The 17,433-nt window shown below is 44.5% G+C and overlaps 1 protein-coding gene across 1 annotated transcript in view; it reads right to left on the bottom strand.

Annotated features, from left to right (window-relative positions):
• The window catches only part of LOC101688693 (up-regulator of cell proliferation), a 57,339-nt gene extending 42,803 nt beyond the window's left edge, over window positions 1–14,536 (bottom strand). The window contains exon 1 of the mRNA XM_045089630.1: window positions 14,252–14,536. Coding sequence (XP_044945565.1) covers window positions 14,252–14,316 — 65 coding nt within the window. The 5' untranslated portion in view covers window positions 14,317–14,536. The remainder of the gene's footprint in view (window positions 1–14,251) is intronic.
• Between the last annotated feature and the right edge of the window lie 2,897 nt (window positions 14,537–17,433).

Raw genomic sequence — 17,433 nt, 5'->3', positions numbered from 1 at the left:
CGTTGGGAGATTTTTTTTATTACTTACTCAATCTCCTTACTAATAAGAGGTCTAATCAGATTGCCTATTTCTTCACGATTTAGTCTTGGTAGATTTTGTGCATCTAGAAATTTGTCGATTTGGGGCGCCTGGATGGCTCAGTGGGTTAAAGCCTCTGCCTTCGGCTCGGGTCATGTTCCCAGGGTCCTGGGATCGAGCCCCACATCGGGCTCTCTGCTCAGCAGGGAGCCGCTTCCCCCTTTCTCTCTCTGCCTGCCTCTCTGCCTACTTGTGATCTCTACCTATCAAATAAATAAAAATAAATAAATCTTATAAATTTGTCCGTTTCAACTATATTATTCACTTTTCAGCATACAATTGTTCATGTACTCTCTTATAATCTTTTTAAATTTCTGTACAATCAATAGTAATGTCCCCACTTTTATTTGTGATTTTAGTAATTTGAGACTTCCTTTTCTCTTACTTCATCTAGCTAAAGGTTTTAAAAAAACCAACTTTTGGTTTCGTTGACTTTCTCTTCTATTTTTCTACACTATTTCATTGATCTCTGCTCTAATCTTTATTGTTTCTTTCCTTTTGCTAGCTGTGGCTTTAGTATATTCTTCTTTTTCTAGTTCCTCAAGTTGTTGTTTTGAGATCTTTCTTGTTTCTAATGTAGACATTTATAGCTATAAAATTTCCCTCTTAGCACTACTTTCAATGCATCTCATGAGTTTTACATATTGTTTTTGTTTTCATTTGTCTAAGTATTTTCAAAGTTCCCTTGTGATTTCTTCTTCAATCTGTTGGTTGTTTATAAGTGTGGGGTTCTTTTTGTTTGTTTTTAAGATTTTGTTTATGTATTTGAGAGAAAGTAAGCACAAACAGGGCAAGTGGCAAGGAGAGGGAGAAGCAGGCTCGCCACTGAGGCTTCTCCACTGAAGGAACCTAATGCACGACTTAATCCCTTTGGCTCATCACCTGAGCCAAAGGCAGGTGCTCAATGGACTGATTCACCCATGCATCCCTAAAAGTGTGTTTTATAGGGTGCCTGGGGGGCTCAGTTGGTTGGACAACTGCCTTCGGCTCAGGTCATGATCCTAGAGTACCAGGATCGAGTCCTGCATAGGGCTCCCAGCTCCACTCCCAGTGGAGTCTGCTTCTCCACTCTCATGGCTCCCTTTCACTGTCTCTCTCTCAAATAAATAAATAAAACTTTTTTTTTAAGTGGGTTTTATAGTGCCCAAAATTTTGTGCATTTTAGTTCGTTATTGGCTTCTAACTTTATCCATTGTGGTTAGAGAATACGCCTTGGAATACAACTAACTCTTAAAATCTATTGAGTTAATTTGTGGCCCTCCATATGGTCAATCTTGGAAAATCTCCCACATACACTTGAGAAGAATGTGTATGATGTGTGGTTAGGTGGAGTGCTCTGTGTCTGTTAGAAATACCTGGTTTGTTGTATTGCTTAAGTCCATATTTCTTTATCTTCTGTCTTGTTCTATTACTTTGAGTGGGTTTCTTAAGTTTCCAAATGTTGTTGTAAAACTGTTTCTCAGTTTGGGACGCCTGGGTGGCTCAGCTGGTTAAGCGGCTGCCTTCAGCTCAGGTCATGATCCCAGCATCCTGGGATCGAGTCCCACATCGGGCTCCTTGCTCAGCAGCGAGCCTGCTTCTCCCTCTGCCTCTGCCTGCCATTCTGTCTGCCTGTGCTGACTCTCTCTGTGACAAATAAATAAAAATCTTTAAAAAAAAAAAACTGTTTCTCAGTTCAATTCTATCACTTTTTGTTTTACATATTTTGATTGTCTGTGATTAGGTGCGTAAATATTTATAATTACCTTCCTGCTGTTAAAGTGTTTATTAACACGTAATGTCTTTTTTTTTTTTTCCTCTTGTAAGCTTTTTTCTATTTTAAGTCTATTTTTTTCTGAAGTTAGTATAGTCCTTTGTGCTCTCTTTTGGCTACTTATTTGCATGGAATATCTTTCTCTCTTTTCACTTTCAAGTGGTCTGTATCTTGAAATCTCAAGTGAGTCTCTTGTACACAGAGTTTGATCTGCCAATCTCTGTTTTTTAGCTGGAGAGTTTAATCCATTTACATTTAAAGTAATTATTGATATGAAGGGACATATTACTGTCATTGTGCTGTTTATTTTCTATATGCCCTATTGCTTTTCTCTCCCTTTTCCTGCATCCCTGTCTTTTTTTGTATTTGATTTTTTTTGTAGCAAAATGTTTAAGTTCCTTCTTACTTTCCTTTTGTGTATATTCTAGTCATTATTTCTTTTTTTTTTTTAAGATTTTATTTATTTATTTTACAGAGAGAGAGATCACAAGTAGACAGAGAGGCAGGCAGAGAGAGGGAAGCAGGCTCCCTGCTGAGCAGAGAGCCCAATGTGGGACTCAATCCCAGGACCCTGAGATCATGACCTGAGCCGAAGGCAGTGGCTTAACCCACTGAGCCACCCAGGCACCCTCTACAGTCATTTTCTTGTGGCTGCCATGGTGATCGACACTTAATATCCTAAAGTGGTAACATTCTTTTTTTTTTTTTTTAAGATTTTATTTATTTATTTGACAGAGAGAGAAATCATAAGTAGGCAGAGCAGCAAGCAGAGGGGGGAAGCAGGTGCCCCGCCAAGCAGAGCGGGGCTCGATCCCAGGACCCTGAGATCATGACCTGAGCAGAAGGCAGAGGCTTAACCCACTGAGCCACTCAGGCACCCCATTTATTCTAAATTGAATTTATAGCAGCTTAACTTCAGTAATTTAAACTGTCTCAAACCCTTTTAGTTGGTGTCACCAAATCACATCTTTATACACTGTATGCTCCAAAATATAAATTACTGCTTTAAATGCATTAGTCTCTTAAATCATGTAGAAAATACAATCCGGAGTTGTAAGTCAAAATTACAGTAATAATTATACTAGTAACTAGGTTTTTTTTCCATTTAAATGCATTAGTACCATAAATCCCCTAGAAAAAGAAAACGTACAACTACAAGCTATTACAATAGTCCTACATTTATAATTTTCCATGTATTTATTTTTACTGAAATCTTATTTCTCCTCATGGCTTCAGGTTAATATCCAGTGTCTTTCATTTTCCAGGACTCCCTTAAACATTTCTTGCAGGGCACATCTAGTGGTACAAACCCCCTCAATTTTTGTTTTATTTCTCCCTCACTTCTGAAAGATGTGTTTTACAGTGCCCAAATATAGTGCTGTATATAGGATTCTTGTTTGAGAGTTCTTTTTTTCCTTTGAGCACTTAGAATGGATATCCATTGTCTTCTAGCTTCCAACATTCTGATTTTTAAAAATGTGCAGATGATCCCTGATGATCACTTGTTTTTTACAATTGTCTTCTTTCTTGCTGCTTTCAAGGTTTGCCCTTTTTATTTAGCTTTTGAAAGTCTTATTATAATGTGTCTTGGAGTGGGTCTTTTGGAGTTCATCTTGGTTGGAGATGGTTGAGCTTCTTGGATGTTCATATTCATGTCTTTCTTCAAGTCTGGGAAGCTTTCAGCAATCATTTCATTAAATATTCCCTCTGCCTCTTTCTTCTTCTTCTTTGAAACTCCCATAATGCATATGTTGGTGCTTTGGGTGATTTCCCATAAACATCCAGGTTGTGTTTGCTATTTTTCAACTTTATCTATTCCTGAACCTCAATAATTTCCATTGTCTTTTCTTAAAGTACTGACTTATGTTCTGCCAGCTCAAATTCTGCCTTTGACTCCTTGCGATTTTTTTAAAAATTTCAGTTACTGTAACTTTAAGCTCCAGAATTTCATTTTGGTTTCATTTTAGATTTTCCATTTCTTAATTGATATTGCATTTTTTTCTCACATCGTTTTCTTGACTTTCTCTACATTTCCCTTTAGTTCTTTTTTAAAAGTATTTTTTAAATTTTTTGAAAGATTTTTACTTATTTATTTGACAGAGATCACAAGTAGGCAGAGAGGCAGGCAGAGAGAGAGGAGGAAGCAGGCTCCCCGCTGAGCAGAGATCCTGATGCAGGGCTCAATCCCAGGACCCTGAGATCATGACCTGAGCCGAAAGCAGAGACTTTAACCCACTGAGCCACACAGGTGCCCCTTCCTTTAGTTCTTTTAGCATCTTTAAGAACATTATTTTAAGGTCTTCGCCTACTATATCTTCCAACAAGTCTTTTTCAGGAACAGATTCTGTTGTATTTTTTTTTCCTTTGAATGAGTAGTACTTTCCTGTCTTTTTGCCTTGTGATATTTTGTTGAACACTGGACATTTGTTTCTAATAATGTGATAACTCTGAAAATCAGATTCTCCCCCCCCCCATGGTTGGATGCTTTTTGTTATTTTTGTTTATTTTTTATTATATTCATTCTGTGCTCAGGATCAGCCCAAGGTATAGATACAACATTTTCTTTTTTTCCTTATGCATACACAATCACTTTCTAATTTTCCCTGTGTATGCAGGTGTTTTTGAATATGTTCATTGTTTTTCTTTTTTAAGATTTTATTTATTTACTTGACAGGGAAAGATCACAAGTAGGGAGAGAGGCAGGCAGGGAGAGAGGGGGAAGCAGGCTCATTGGAGAGCAGAGAGCCCGATGTGGGGCTCTATCCCAGGACGCTGTGATCATGACCTGAGCCAAAAGCAGAGGCTTAACCCACTGAACCACCCAGGTGCCCCTGAATATGTTAGTGTTTAATGCCTAGTTCCCCACCACACACACACATACACACACACACACAACAACATAGCAAAAAATGAAGGGATGAATGATGGGAGGAGGGGGTACACTTGCCCTTTAAATATCCTGTAAGACACTTGAGCCAGATGGGGAAGGTGCAATGATAATGGCTCCCTGCCTTTTTGCATCTCTATGTTTAGAAGCAGCAATCAGTGATCAGATGAAAGATCCCTGATATTTGGAGGGCAGAATCTTCTTGCTTGCTTGGCTCCCACAAGCAGTGTGCAAGTTGGTCCAGGAACATGGCTGCCTGCCAAGTGGCTAGGGGTTGGCATGTGTAGCTATTACCATCCTAGAACTGAAATCAAGTGAAATTTCCTATCCAAACCTTCCCCTGAAAGTTGCAAGCCTTCAACAGTTTCCAGAGTTCCAAAGTAGTTACATCAGATGATTTTGCCAGTACAATTGTTGTCCAGGCAGAGAAACAAATTCCTGGTGCTTTTGATTCCACCATATTCCTAGAATCCTCATTAGTCTTTTGTTGTTAGTGGTGGTTGTCTTTTCAAGAAATGATTTCAAGGGGCGCCTGGGTGGCTCAGTGGGTTAAGTCGCTGCCTTCGGCTCAGGTCGTGATCTCAGAGTCCTGGGATCGAGTCCAGCATCGGGCTCTCTGCTCAGCAGGGAGCCTGCTTCCCTCTCTTTCTCTCTGCCTGCCTCTCCATCTACTTGTGATTTCTCTCTGTCAAATAAATAAATAAAATCTTAAAAAAAAATAAGAAATGATTTCAAAACCTTGCTTTTCTATTCTATATTTTGTTCATCTCTCATCTTTACTATTTCTTTCCCTCTACTGGCTTTAGTTTAATTTCTCCACTTCTGAAGGACAGTTTTGGTGGATACAGGATTCTTGGCTGACAGGTTTTTTTGGGGGGGGGGTTGTTTTTGTTTTTTTCCTTTCGCTACTTTGAATATGCTAGCCCACTCACTTCTGGCCTACAAAGTTTCATCTGAGGAATCTGGTGGGAGTCTTGCTGAACATCCTTTTTATGTAATAAGTCACTTCTGTCTTGCTGCTTCCAAGATTCTGTTTTTGTTTTCAACAATTTATGTGCCTCCATGTGGGTCTCCTTGAATTCATCTTATTTTGAGTTTAAGGTTGTTGGATGCTTATATTCAAGTCTTTCATCAAATTTGGTAAGTCTTCAGGCACTATTTCTTCAAACAATTTCTCTCTCTCGCTCACTCTTCTTCTGGGACTTCCACAATGTACAATCATCTTCTAGAAGGTGTCCTACAGTTTCCTTTGGCTTTGTTCATTATTCCTCAATCTTCATTCTTTCCTTTTTTCAGACTCGATCATTTCAATTATCTTTTCCAGTTCACTGATTCTTTCTTCTGCATGCTCCAATCTACCTTTGAATCTCTCTAGTGAGTTTCTCACTTAAGTTCTTTTATTTCTCAGCTCCAGAATTTCTTTGTGATATGTTGATATTTCCACTTTGCTCATACATCATTTTCTTGACTTTCTATGTGTCCTTTAGTTTTTCGAGCATCTTTAACACAGTTTTTTCAAAGTCATTCTCTAGTAGCCTTGCCATCTGGCCTTTGTCACTGGACATTTTATGTTGTCTTTTTCTTTGACTGTCATACTTTCCTGTTTCCTTAAGTGTCTTGTGATTTTTTTTTTTCTTGGAAACTTGGATGTTTGAATCTAATAATACAGTAAGCCTGGAGATCAGATTCTCCTCTTTCCCTAGGATTTTCTTTTGGGTTTTGTTTTTGTTTGTGCCTTTGTTTTATTGTTGTAGAGTGTCTCTGTGCCAGAAATCACCTGAGGTGTAAATGTAATGTCTTCCGGAGACTTTCTGTAGGCGTGCACAATGACTCTGTTGTTTATAATACAGTTGTCCTAAAGATTCCTCCTGCATGCTTTGAGATCCGTATCAGACAATGTTACAATTTTTGTCTCAATCACCAAATTTAATTTAGAAAACTCAACAAGAGAAAAAAAAAACCCATCGTGTTAACTTACATATTTACTCTTTCTACTGTTTTATATCCCTTCCTGATGTTTCAAGATTCCTTCTTTTATCATTTCCTTTGAAAATGAAGAAACTCCTTTAGCCTTTTTTTTTTTTTGAATGGACAGATCTTCTGCTGACAAATCTTCTTAGTTTTCCTTCATCAGACAATGTCTTGATTCTCACTTTATTCCAAAAAAATATTTTCACTGGATAGAGAACTCTGAGTTACAGTTCTTTGTCTTCACACTTGAAAATGCCATGCCACTTTCTTCTGTGCTTCTTGGTTTCTAGTAAAAATTCTGCTATAATTTGGGTTGTTTTCCACGTATTGTTTCTTTTTTCAAGGTATCTTGTCTTTGGTTTTCAGAATTTTGATTATGAAGCATCTTGGCATGGTCTTTTTTGAAGTATATCCTATTTGGTTACCATAGACTGGATAACTTATAAACAACAGAGATTTATTTCTCACAGTTCCAGGTTGTTGGCCTCCTCTGACATCACACAAGCACAAAAAGGAAGACCCCACCTTTTACTGCCAAGTGAAGATGAGAGTTCACCAACCAGGCTACAAGAATGTGATGGTCAACTTTTACATCAACTTGACTGGGCCACAAAATGCCCAGGTAGCTGGTTAAAGATTATTTCTGAATGCATCTCTTAACGGTGTTTTCAGAAATTACTCTTTGAATTGATAGACTGAATAAAACAGAGAACCTCCCCAATGTGGATGGTAATACCCAACCTGTTGAGGGCCTGAACAGAACAAAAAAGTGGAGTAAAGTTAAACTGGCTCTCTGCCTCAATGCTTGAACTAAGACATCAATCTTCTGTACTCAGGGCTCCTGGTTCTCAGGCTTTCAGATACAGACTGGCAGATACACCATCAGTTCCCCAGCGCTCAGGCTTCAATCCACACCACGAGCTCTCCTGGGTCTCGTTTGTACAGAGCCAGTTATGGGATTCCCATAACCCAGTATCTTATAATAAACATATCTCCCTTTCCCCACTCCCACCCCTAGTTTCTCTAGAGAACACCAATACAGAGGTTTAAGAACACCTTGTAACTGCTCCCCATGTGGCCTTCCCTGTGAGAGAGAAAAAGTACCATCACTGTGGGGGGGGGGGCATGACAATCCCATCTCCTCTGGGCCTTCTCTGACAGCAGCCCAGCAAGGAAGGAGGATGACCTCTTTACAACACAGCTATCATCAAAGTCTAGACTCCTCACTGAACCTTCAATAATGCAGATGGGGCCTTATTTTGTTCCATGGTGTTTGGCTATAGTAAAGCAGTTATTTCCTGTAAGTTCTCTGTCTTGCTGAACTGCCCCTTTCCTGGTCCCTGGGTGAAAAAGAACAGGCTTCTGTTGGGGCTCCTCCCCACCCCACAACTCCCCTTGATATTTCCAGGTTGTTGGCTTCTCCAGCATCAAACCCAGGATATACTGAGCAAAAAGAGAACTCACTGTCATGTCATTTTCAGATCCCATGATCCCTTCCCATGTCTGCCATCTTCTCTTCATACTTGAGTTTCCTCATGGTTTGATAAAGCCCAATTTATTTTATTTTATTTTATTTTTGTATGGCGCATGCCAAAGTTATAGTTAGAGTATCTTTGTTCAACCCAAGGTCACAAAGATTTTGGTTTTTTTTTCTAGAAGTTTTATAGTTCTAAACTAATTTAACAGTTAAGTCTATGATCCTTTTTTATGTGTGTAAAGCTGTTATTTTTTATACATCTGATTGTTCCAGAGCTGTTCTCCATTGAATGGCTCTGACGTCCATTGTAGTCCATCTGGGTTGCTATAACAGAAAACCATAGACTGGGGACCTTATAAACAACAGAGATTTTATTTCTCACAATTCCAGAGGCTGGGAAGTCCCAAATCAAGGCACAAGCAGATTTGGTATCTGGTAGGGTCCTCTTCTTAATTTATAGATGACTGTTTTTTGCTATGTACTGACATGATAGGAGGGACAAAGGAACTCCCTAGGGTTTCTTTTTTATAAGAGGAAAGTTAAACTGGCTCTAATCCCATTCATGAGGGCTCTGCTCTCATGACCTAATTAATTGAAAAGTGCCCCACATCCTAATGCCTTAGAGATTAGGATTTAACATATGACATTTAGGTGGACACATTCAGTCTATGGCAGCACCTTTTTTAAAATCAACATGTGGGTTTATTTATGTATTCTCTCTTCTTTTTTCATTTTCACATTTCATTTTCTATTCTTTCATTTTTTTCAAGATAACTTGGCTATCTTTATGCCAACACATCTTCTTCATTGCATAGCTTTATATTTTGTAATCATATGGCTTGAGTCCTCCCACTTTGTTTCTCTTCAAAGTTAGTCTGTCCATTCTGAGTCCTCACCATATCCATATAAAGGCTAGAATTAATTTGCAAATTTCTACCAAAAAAACTTGCTGGGATTTTTTTTTCTTAAATATTTTATTTATTTATTTGAGAGAGCATAAGCAAGGGGAGGGGGAGTTGAGGAGGCAGACTCACCACTGAGCAGGGAGCGTGATGTGTGGCTGGATCCCAGGATCCTGAGATCATGATCTGAGCTGAAGTCAGATGTTTAACTGACTGAGCCACCCAGGTGCCCCAGCTGGGATTTTTATTTTGATTACATTGAATATACTGATTAATTCAGGAAGAACTGATATCTTAACAACACTGAGTCTTCCAACCCATGAACACAGGCTATCTTGCAATTACTTTGATCTTCAATTTCTCTGAGCAATGTTTGGTAGTTTTCAGTGTGAAGGTCTTCCATATCTTAAGTTTATTCAGAAGCATTTAATATTTTCATTGTACCATATATGGCATTTTTTTTTCAATTTCTGATTGTTGCTAGCACACAGAAATAAAATTAATGTCTGTAGATGATTTTGCACCTGTTAACAGTTAAAGCATTAATAGTTCCAGAAGCTTTCTGTAATCTCCAATTTTCTGGACAGACAAGCATGCTGTCTGCGAGTAAAAATGTTTTTCTTTCCACTGCCTGGATTTTACTTCTTTTCCTTTCTTTATAGAAATGGCTAGAACATCCAGTACAACACTGGATAGTAGTGAAGTTTTAGGGTGATCTTCAGGGGTACTAGACTGAGTTTTTCACTAGCTGTTGGCAAAAGGCCTCTCTCAGTTCCTTGGCACAGGGGCCTGTCCATAGGACAGCTCACAGTATGGTAGCTGGCTTCCATCAGAACAAGGGAGTGAGGGAGTAAGGAAGCAAGAGAAGGAGACAGCAAAAGAAGTTGCCCAAGACGGAAGCCAGTCTTTTTCTTACCCTAATCTCGGAAATGACTTCCCATCACCTTTTCTATTCATCAGAAACATCACTTAATCTAGCCCACACTCAAGGAGAGGAGATTACACAAGGGCCTGAATACTAGGAGGTAGGAATTGTTGGGCACCATCTTAGAGGCTCCCTACAATAAGCTCTCAATGGCCAAATCAGGGACAATTTGAGCAACATAATAAATAATAACACTAATGGACTAAAATCAACAGAATAAAAATCCATGAGTCCATACTGATATAAACAAAAGAATTGAAAAAATGAATTTAAAAACTGGAGGAAAAAAAAGAGGGTGCCCGTCTGGCTCAGTCAGTGGAGCATATGACCCCCGGGATCATGAGTTTGAGGCCCAAGCTGGGCGCAGAGATTACTTTAAAAAATAAAACATAAAAAATAATAAATAAATACATAAACAAATAATAAAAGTGGGGGAGAAAAGACAGCTCTTCCTTACTGCATAATTCCATTTAACAAATGTTGAAAGAGGGGTGCCTCAAGGGTGGCTCAGTCGGGCATCTGCCTTCGGCTCAGGTCATGATCCTGGAGTCCTGGGATGGAGTCCTGCATCAGGCTCCCTGCTCAAAGGGGAGTCTGCTTCTCCTTCTGACCTGCACCCCACTTGTGCTCTCTCACACATGCTCTCTAATAAATAAATAAAATCTTAAAAAAATACATAAATGAAAATAAAAATAAGCATAGAGAACTAGAAATAAAAGCATAGGGAAACACCACAGGAATAAGTGCCGTAGGCAAGACTGCAACCTATAATTTGGGGATGAGTGTAGTGAATATGCATGTGCATGGTCTCAGCAGTCCCCCACAGAAGCTATTTGTTACTTTAAAAAGAAAAAAGTTAACTTTACAATTAAAAAATCAACCTAACTCTCTGTTCAGTTCTACTAAGCTTGAAAGCCAGGTGTGAAGTTAATGACGGTTTTTTTTTTCATTATGTTTTATTTCTGTACCATGAGATCACTTTTGGTGAAAATACTAGGTGCAAAAATTATTTGATTTTGTATGGTACCACTGAGTGATTTTTTACTTCTTAAAAATAAATTAAGAAATTTAAGGAAAAAAAATCAACCTAACTGATCAGATTTAATTAGTAATAAAACTTACTAATGTCATGTACCCTCCAATATGACGCACTGGGGACACAGCAGCACTTCCGTAACTGTCTTGCCAAAAATGCATAACCTGAGTCTCATGAATCAGAAAATCTAAACTGAAGGACATTCTACAAAATGACTTTCCCATACTTGCCCAACAATGACAAGGTCATCAGAGATGAAAAAAAAAAGACTAGAATTTCTGCAGAAGGCTAAGAGATAGGACAAGCATCAGACAATAATTGGACAATTGACAAAATCTGACTGAAGTCTGTATGTATGTCAATCAGCTAACAGTTCTGTGCAGATGTTACTTTTCTGGGTTAGCTCATTGTATCACTTCTGTGACGTGCAAACATTAGGGCAGGCTGGATGAGTAAACAAGTACAAACTGTTGTTGTTACTCTATTTTAAACAGCTTATCAACGTTACACTTAAAATTCACATGCATTTTAGCAGTCACTCTCTGTTCCGCCCTCCCTCAGCCCTAGGCCACCACTGATCGACGCTCTGTCTCTATGGAGCTGCCCATTCTGGACAACTGGTAAGTGGCATCGTATGATATGCAGCCTCTTGTAAATGGTCTCTCATTTACCATATTTCCAAGCCTCACCCATTGTTGTGTCTTGAACTGTGTCCCTCCAAAAGATGGAAGTCCTAATCCCCTGTGCCTGTGAATGTGACTTCTCTGAAAACTGGGTGTCTGCAATGTCATGGTATGATGAGGTCATTCGGGAGGGCCCCAAACTCGGGGACTCCTTATAAAAAGGAGCAATTTGGACACACAGACACATGGAGAGGTTAAAGCAAAATCAAGACACAGGAAAACACCATCTGCACGCTAAGAGTGCCCGGGGCTATCAGAAGCTGGATGAGAGGCACAACCCTCACAGCCCTGACAAGGAAACAACCCTGCCAATACCTTGATTTTAGACTTCTAGGCTCCAAAACTGTGAGCCAATATACTCTACCCAGCCGCCCAGTTTGTGGTCCTTTGTCACGGCGACCTCAGCATCTCATCTACCCATGTGGCACCATTCATCAGTGCTTCGTCCTTGTTACCGGCAGAAGTATCCCTCGGAGTGGATGTGTCACACCGCCTTTATCCCTTCAACATGTGGGTTGTTTGACCTTTTGGCTAGTACAAATAATGCTACTATAACCATCTGTGTACAAGTTTCTGCATGGGCATTCATTCTATTTCTTTTCATTCCTCCTGAGTACACACATAAGAATGGAATGCTAGGTCATACAGTTCCGTATTCAACTTCTTAAGGAACTGCCAAACTGTTTTCCAAAGCAGTTACATTCCCGCCAGGATTGTATGAGGCTTCCAACTTCTCCACGTCCTCTCTGATATTTGTCGCCATTTGTCCTTTTGACTGGAGCCATCCAGAGGGTGTGAAGGGCCATCGCACTGTGTCTGCAACTCTGCATTTCTCTCATGACTAAGGACACTGAGCCTTTGTGCTCTATGTGCTTATTGGCCATATCTTTATCCCCTTTGAGGAAATGTGTATTCAAGGCTTTTGCTCAGTTTTTCATTAGTCTTTTTTACTGGGTTGTAAGAGTTCTTATATATTCTGAACACCAGACCCTTATCAAATATACGATTTGCAAATATTTTCTCTCATTCTGTCGGTTGTCTTTTTGCTTCCTGATGGTGCTATTTGCAACCCCAAAGTTTTAAATTTTTCTGCAGTCCAATTTATCAATTTTTAAATCTTTTACTATGTTTGCAACACTTCTGTACATCGAAAATTATACGGAAGACTGGGTACAAAATAAACAACGATTAAGATAAAAAGATGTACAAAATACGGGGCGCCTGGGTGGCTCAGGGGGCTAAAGCCTCTGCCTTCAGCTCAGGTTATGATCCCAGAGTCCTGGGATCTAGCCCCGCATCGGGCTCCCTGCTCAGCGGGGAGTCTGCTTCCCCACCCCTGCCTATCTGCCTACTTGTGATCTCTGTCTGTCAAGTAAATAAATAAAATCTTTAAATAAAATTAAAAAATAAAAAATAAGAAATGCACAAAATAGTAATCAAAATAAGCTGTACGAAAGTTTATGTAGGAGGTCTAAACCACTATGCACTTAACTACCAACACGCAGCAGAAATGTACTGTTCTCACTGCTATGCAACACTATCGTTTTTTCCCAATTATACAATTGATACAAATCCTCTAAGGAAATTTCGTAATTGAGATCATTAGTGAAATCACCATTCAGATAGTCACTGTTGTCATGGCTATACGAAACGATTTACGGAACACTTGGGATCATCTGTTTTATAGGAGGAGAGCCACGTAACAACTTACGGACTACGAAGTCTTTACGTAGAGACAGCAAGGACAGGGGCTCAAGCAGGGCTGCTCAGGCGGTGAAGCCTGAGCGGGCTTTGGAAGGTCAGCGATGGCTCTGCTCAGAGGAGGCAGCGAGCTCTCTGAGCAGAAAGTGGCCGGGAGTAAAGGGCACGGGGCCGGTGACGGAAACTGGCGACTGTGAGCCAAGAGGGACCATGCCGGATTTTGGAGAACCTGAGAGGCCAGTGGGCGTGCGCTTCGCGGGGTCCCCGCAGCGGGCCGGGCAAGGCACGCCTTGGAGAGACGGGCGCGGTACCGGAGAGCGCGTTCAGGAACGGAAGCCACAGCTGGGGGGCCGGGCGAGGTCTGCGGCACGCCGTGTTCTGACGCCGCACACCAGCAGGGTGAGCCCGTCCTGCGGGACCAGGGAGACGCCCGTCCCGGGGTGAGCGCTCCGCACGTCCTAAACCCGAAACTCGGTTTAGGGCGCGGGCGGGCGCCGTGGTCGAGCACGCAACTCCGGAGGCCGGGCGCAAGTCCGAGCGCGCCGCGGGTGTGGACAGGACTGAACCCCAGCGGCGCCCGCGAAGCGCCCAGTGCGGAGGGGAGCCGGACTCCGCGCGGCTCCGCCCTCCACGCGTCCGTCCTGCCACGGCGCGTTCCCTCGGTCCTCGCCGTGGGCTGCAGCCCTCGCGCCGCGCCGCCGCCCCCGCCGCGCCCGAGCTCGGGCAGAAGGCAGGACCGAGGCTGGGCCCGCGGGGTCCAGAGAGCGGCTCCGAGGCCCACGGCCGCCGGCGCGCGCGCCTCCGCCCACACAGAACACGCGCGGGCGGCGGTACTTACAGAACCACGGCCCTCGGGACTGCCCCGCGGCCTGGGAGCGAGCCCAGCGGACGGGCACGGACCATGGCCTGGGAGCGAGCCCGGCGGACGGGCACACACCGGGGCGCAGGGCCGGGACGGGCCGGACGCGCTGGACCGGGCGACCGCTCCGCCTCACAGGGAGCGCCCGGCCGGTGGGCGCCGGCCCCACAGTGCCCCGCGGCGCGCACGCGCAGACCGCCGCTCCGCGAGGCGCCGAACCCGGAGACTGACCGCCGCGAGGAACCCAGGCGGGACAGCCGCCGCGTGGCCTTAAAAGGGCAGGGCCATGTCCCGGAGTCACGTGGGGCTTGCGTAGCACGGGGCGGGGCCTGAGGGCGGGGTCCGATGAGCGGGGGGCGGGACCATATGGGGCGGGGGCGGGGTCCAATGGGCAGTGCTCTGAAGGGTGGAGGGCCTGAGGGAGAGGACCGACGGGGCGGGGCGGGGCCTGATGGACAGCTTTACTGCGCTCCTGGTGGGCGGGGTCAGATGTGCCGTGGGGCGGAGCCTGGGGCGGGGTCCATGACAATAGTCATCGTATAAATACTTACATATATACTGAGTAAGTAATAAATTCCCATGGGTTCAAAATTCAGAAGGTACAAAGGGGTCTCCGGGGAGAGTCTGGCATCCACGCCTGTCCCCCAGTTGCCCTTGAGGGTGACCCGCGCTCGGGGCTCCCTCCTCCAGGCCACACTTCCCAGACCGCCCTTCGCAGCACTGATGCCAGCATCCTTGGCTCTGTGCTGGACACACCTGTGTACGTCACCCACGCCCCAGAATGTGCCGCCACATGACGGTGCTGGCCAGGCGGCAGGCAAGTGTCCTCCTCACGACGCACCAGATAATTATGTGAAGGCCCAGAAAGGTCCCGGCGATGTTTCTGGTCGTAGAGCTGCGGCTCAGACCTGGGTCTTCCAACCGCCTTCGATCAATCGGCACAGAAACGCGATACATGAGCGGATTCGTTTCTGGCAAATCACTCTGTGCTCCCTTGAAACGCCAGTCAACCTTCGAAACTCCTTGGTGTTTGTTGGAGTGTCCCGGCAGAGACCACTTCTGGCCTCTCAGGCAATGTCCCTTCTTGGTGTCTATTCACCACCTCCCCGCCCTGAAGAGAGACGCGCGTCCTCAGGGCAGGAAACCACCGGAGCAGGGGAGAAGCCCGGTGGGCCGCGGGCATCAGGAAACCCGCAGAACGGCCAGCTTCTCCTTCCCCCATGGTTCCCACTGCCTCTCCAGGACTTGCCCCAACGGACCTTGCAACAAGGAACTCACTCATTCATGCAGCATTGCAGAGGACGCATTTCCGACCCTGGGAGCCCGAGTGAGCAGGAAAGAAATTGCTCTGCGGAAGTGTCTGGAACCTCACTGCATGTGTCCCCAGTACCCTCACATGACCTTAGTTCCCCAAATTCACCGCTTCCACGACCACTGCTCTGCTTCCTGAGTGCTGACCACGTGTGATCCATGTAGACACAGGAGATACTGAGAACCAATGGTGGTGTCGTGATGGGTGTCTGAAAACCAGCCTCGGGGGTGAGATGCAGCCCTGACTTTCATGCTTGCTAGTTTCTGTGGTGCAAATACTCACCGTAACCAACTATATTTGCAGGGAGGCGTGGGAGAAGCACAGGACAGCCGGAGAGGTGGGGGTAACTTGCATGGTCAGCACACCCAGAGACGTTAGGTGGGATCAGGAGGGTCTTTGAGACCCGGGAAGCTGGTGACCTTCCCGAGTCCAGGGAGAATTTCCCCAAGCCTGTGCTCTGTGCTGGAGAGATGGAGCAGAGAGAGTGAACCCAGCCCTTAGAGTCTACACTGTGCGTTATCACTCACCCTGTGCAAGCCTGAGTTCCACTCTGTACCTGCCACACCCCGCGGACAGGTCCCGGCGGTGTTGCTCCACAGGCCTGTCTCTACACATCCCCGGACTCTCTCCCTCAGGGAACTCACATGCCTTTCAGGGTGCAGGTCAGCCCCCAAAACAGGCTTCTTAGGTCAGAACCTTCTTTCAAGATGCACCGGGGTGCCAGCCACTCCTGTATCACTTATGTTCAGATGTCGTGTTCCAAGGCAAGTCCCAGGTCAGCAAGTGGAGAGCAGATCCAAAAACCCAACTGCAGGGGTGATGTGTTACTCTTCTCTGTGGACCGGAGAGCTTGGGAAGATGCGTGACCTTAAGCAACTGATCCACCATGGACAGATGACTATTAACTCTGACCGGAAGTGTCTGGGTTTGCTGGATGGTGTTGAGATCTTGGTCCTTTGTCAGGTTCCAGGAAGACCCAGGAGTTCCAGGAATATGGCACAGGGTCAAAATCTCCTGACAAGGGATTAAAATGCTGGGATGCAGACATCCAGCAGACCTAGCAGCTCACTACTGCGTGTTATGTCCCTGCCGTGGGATTCCACATACCGCCCTGCAAATGCTCAAGGACAGGCAGGTTTCTGTCTCGGCAATCCAGGAGCAAGCCTCTTTAAGGACCACAGTGGTGCTTGGGGGACTCCTCTGCAGATCTCTGGGCCTGAGGTCTGTCCCTGGTGGTGAGAGAGGGCCTCTAGGTCAGTATGGGCCCTCACCCCCACCCCTTCCTGTGCTGCTGCTCCACCGCTGGCCCTTCTCACTGTGACACACTCTTCCACCCCAGCAGCGCTGGGTGAGGGCTGGTCCTCTGAACCGTGGAGGCTGTGGCTGCTGTTCCCACAAAGGTGGCCCAGTACCGTGTGGTGCTATCTGCTGCGGAGGGGAGGAAGTAGCTAGCGCTCTCCCTGGCTGTTCTGCCAGCCTCATCATGCCCATGACAGCAGCTTCTCCCTGCTGGCGGAGTTGATGAGTAACAAAAATCAAATGGCTATAGAGAATCTGTAAAAACCCTATCAGACCAGAGAACAACTTCTTGAGTTCCCTAAAAAATGTCTCCTTCCTTCCCCGCCCTCCCCACTTCTCCCAGACCCTCACTTGATGCCTTTCAGAGAGGCCCACAGGCTATCCACCACCCAGCTGCTTTCAGACATGGGGGCTGGACCAGGTTCTGCTTCAGGAGGGGAATGATAGGGCTGTCCCCCTCAGCCAGCCTCTCACCCCTGCACCCTCCAGGTCTATCTGTGTGCTTGCAAATGGCAGGACTTCCTTCCTTTGCACAACTGAGCAGTCATGG

This window comes from Mustela putorius, unplaced genomic scaffold (assembly GCF_011764305.1).
Source record: "Mustela putorius furo isolate JIRA1106 unplaced genomic scaffold, ASM1176430v1.1 tig00003845_pilon_pilon_pilon, whole genome shotgun sequence".
Classification (NCBI taxonomy): domain Eukaryota; kingdom Metazoa; phylum Chordata; class Mammalia; order Carnivora; family Mustelidae; genus Mustela; species Mustela putorius.
This window is presented reverse-complemented; position numbering and strand designations above follow the sequence as displayed.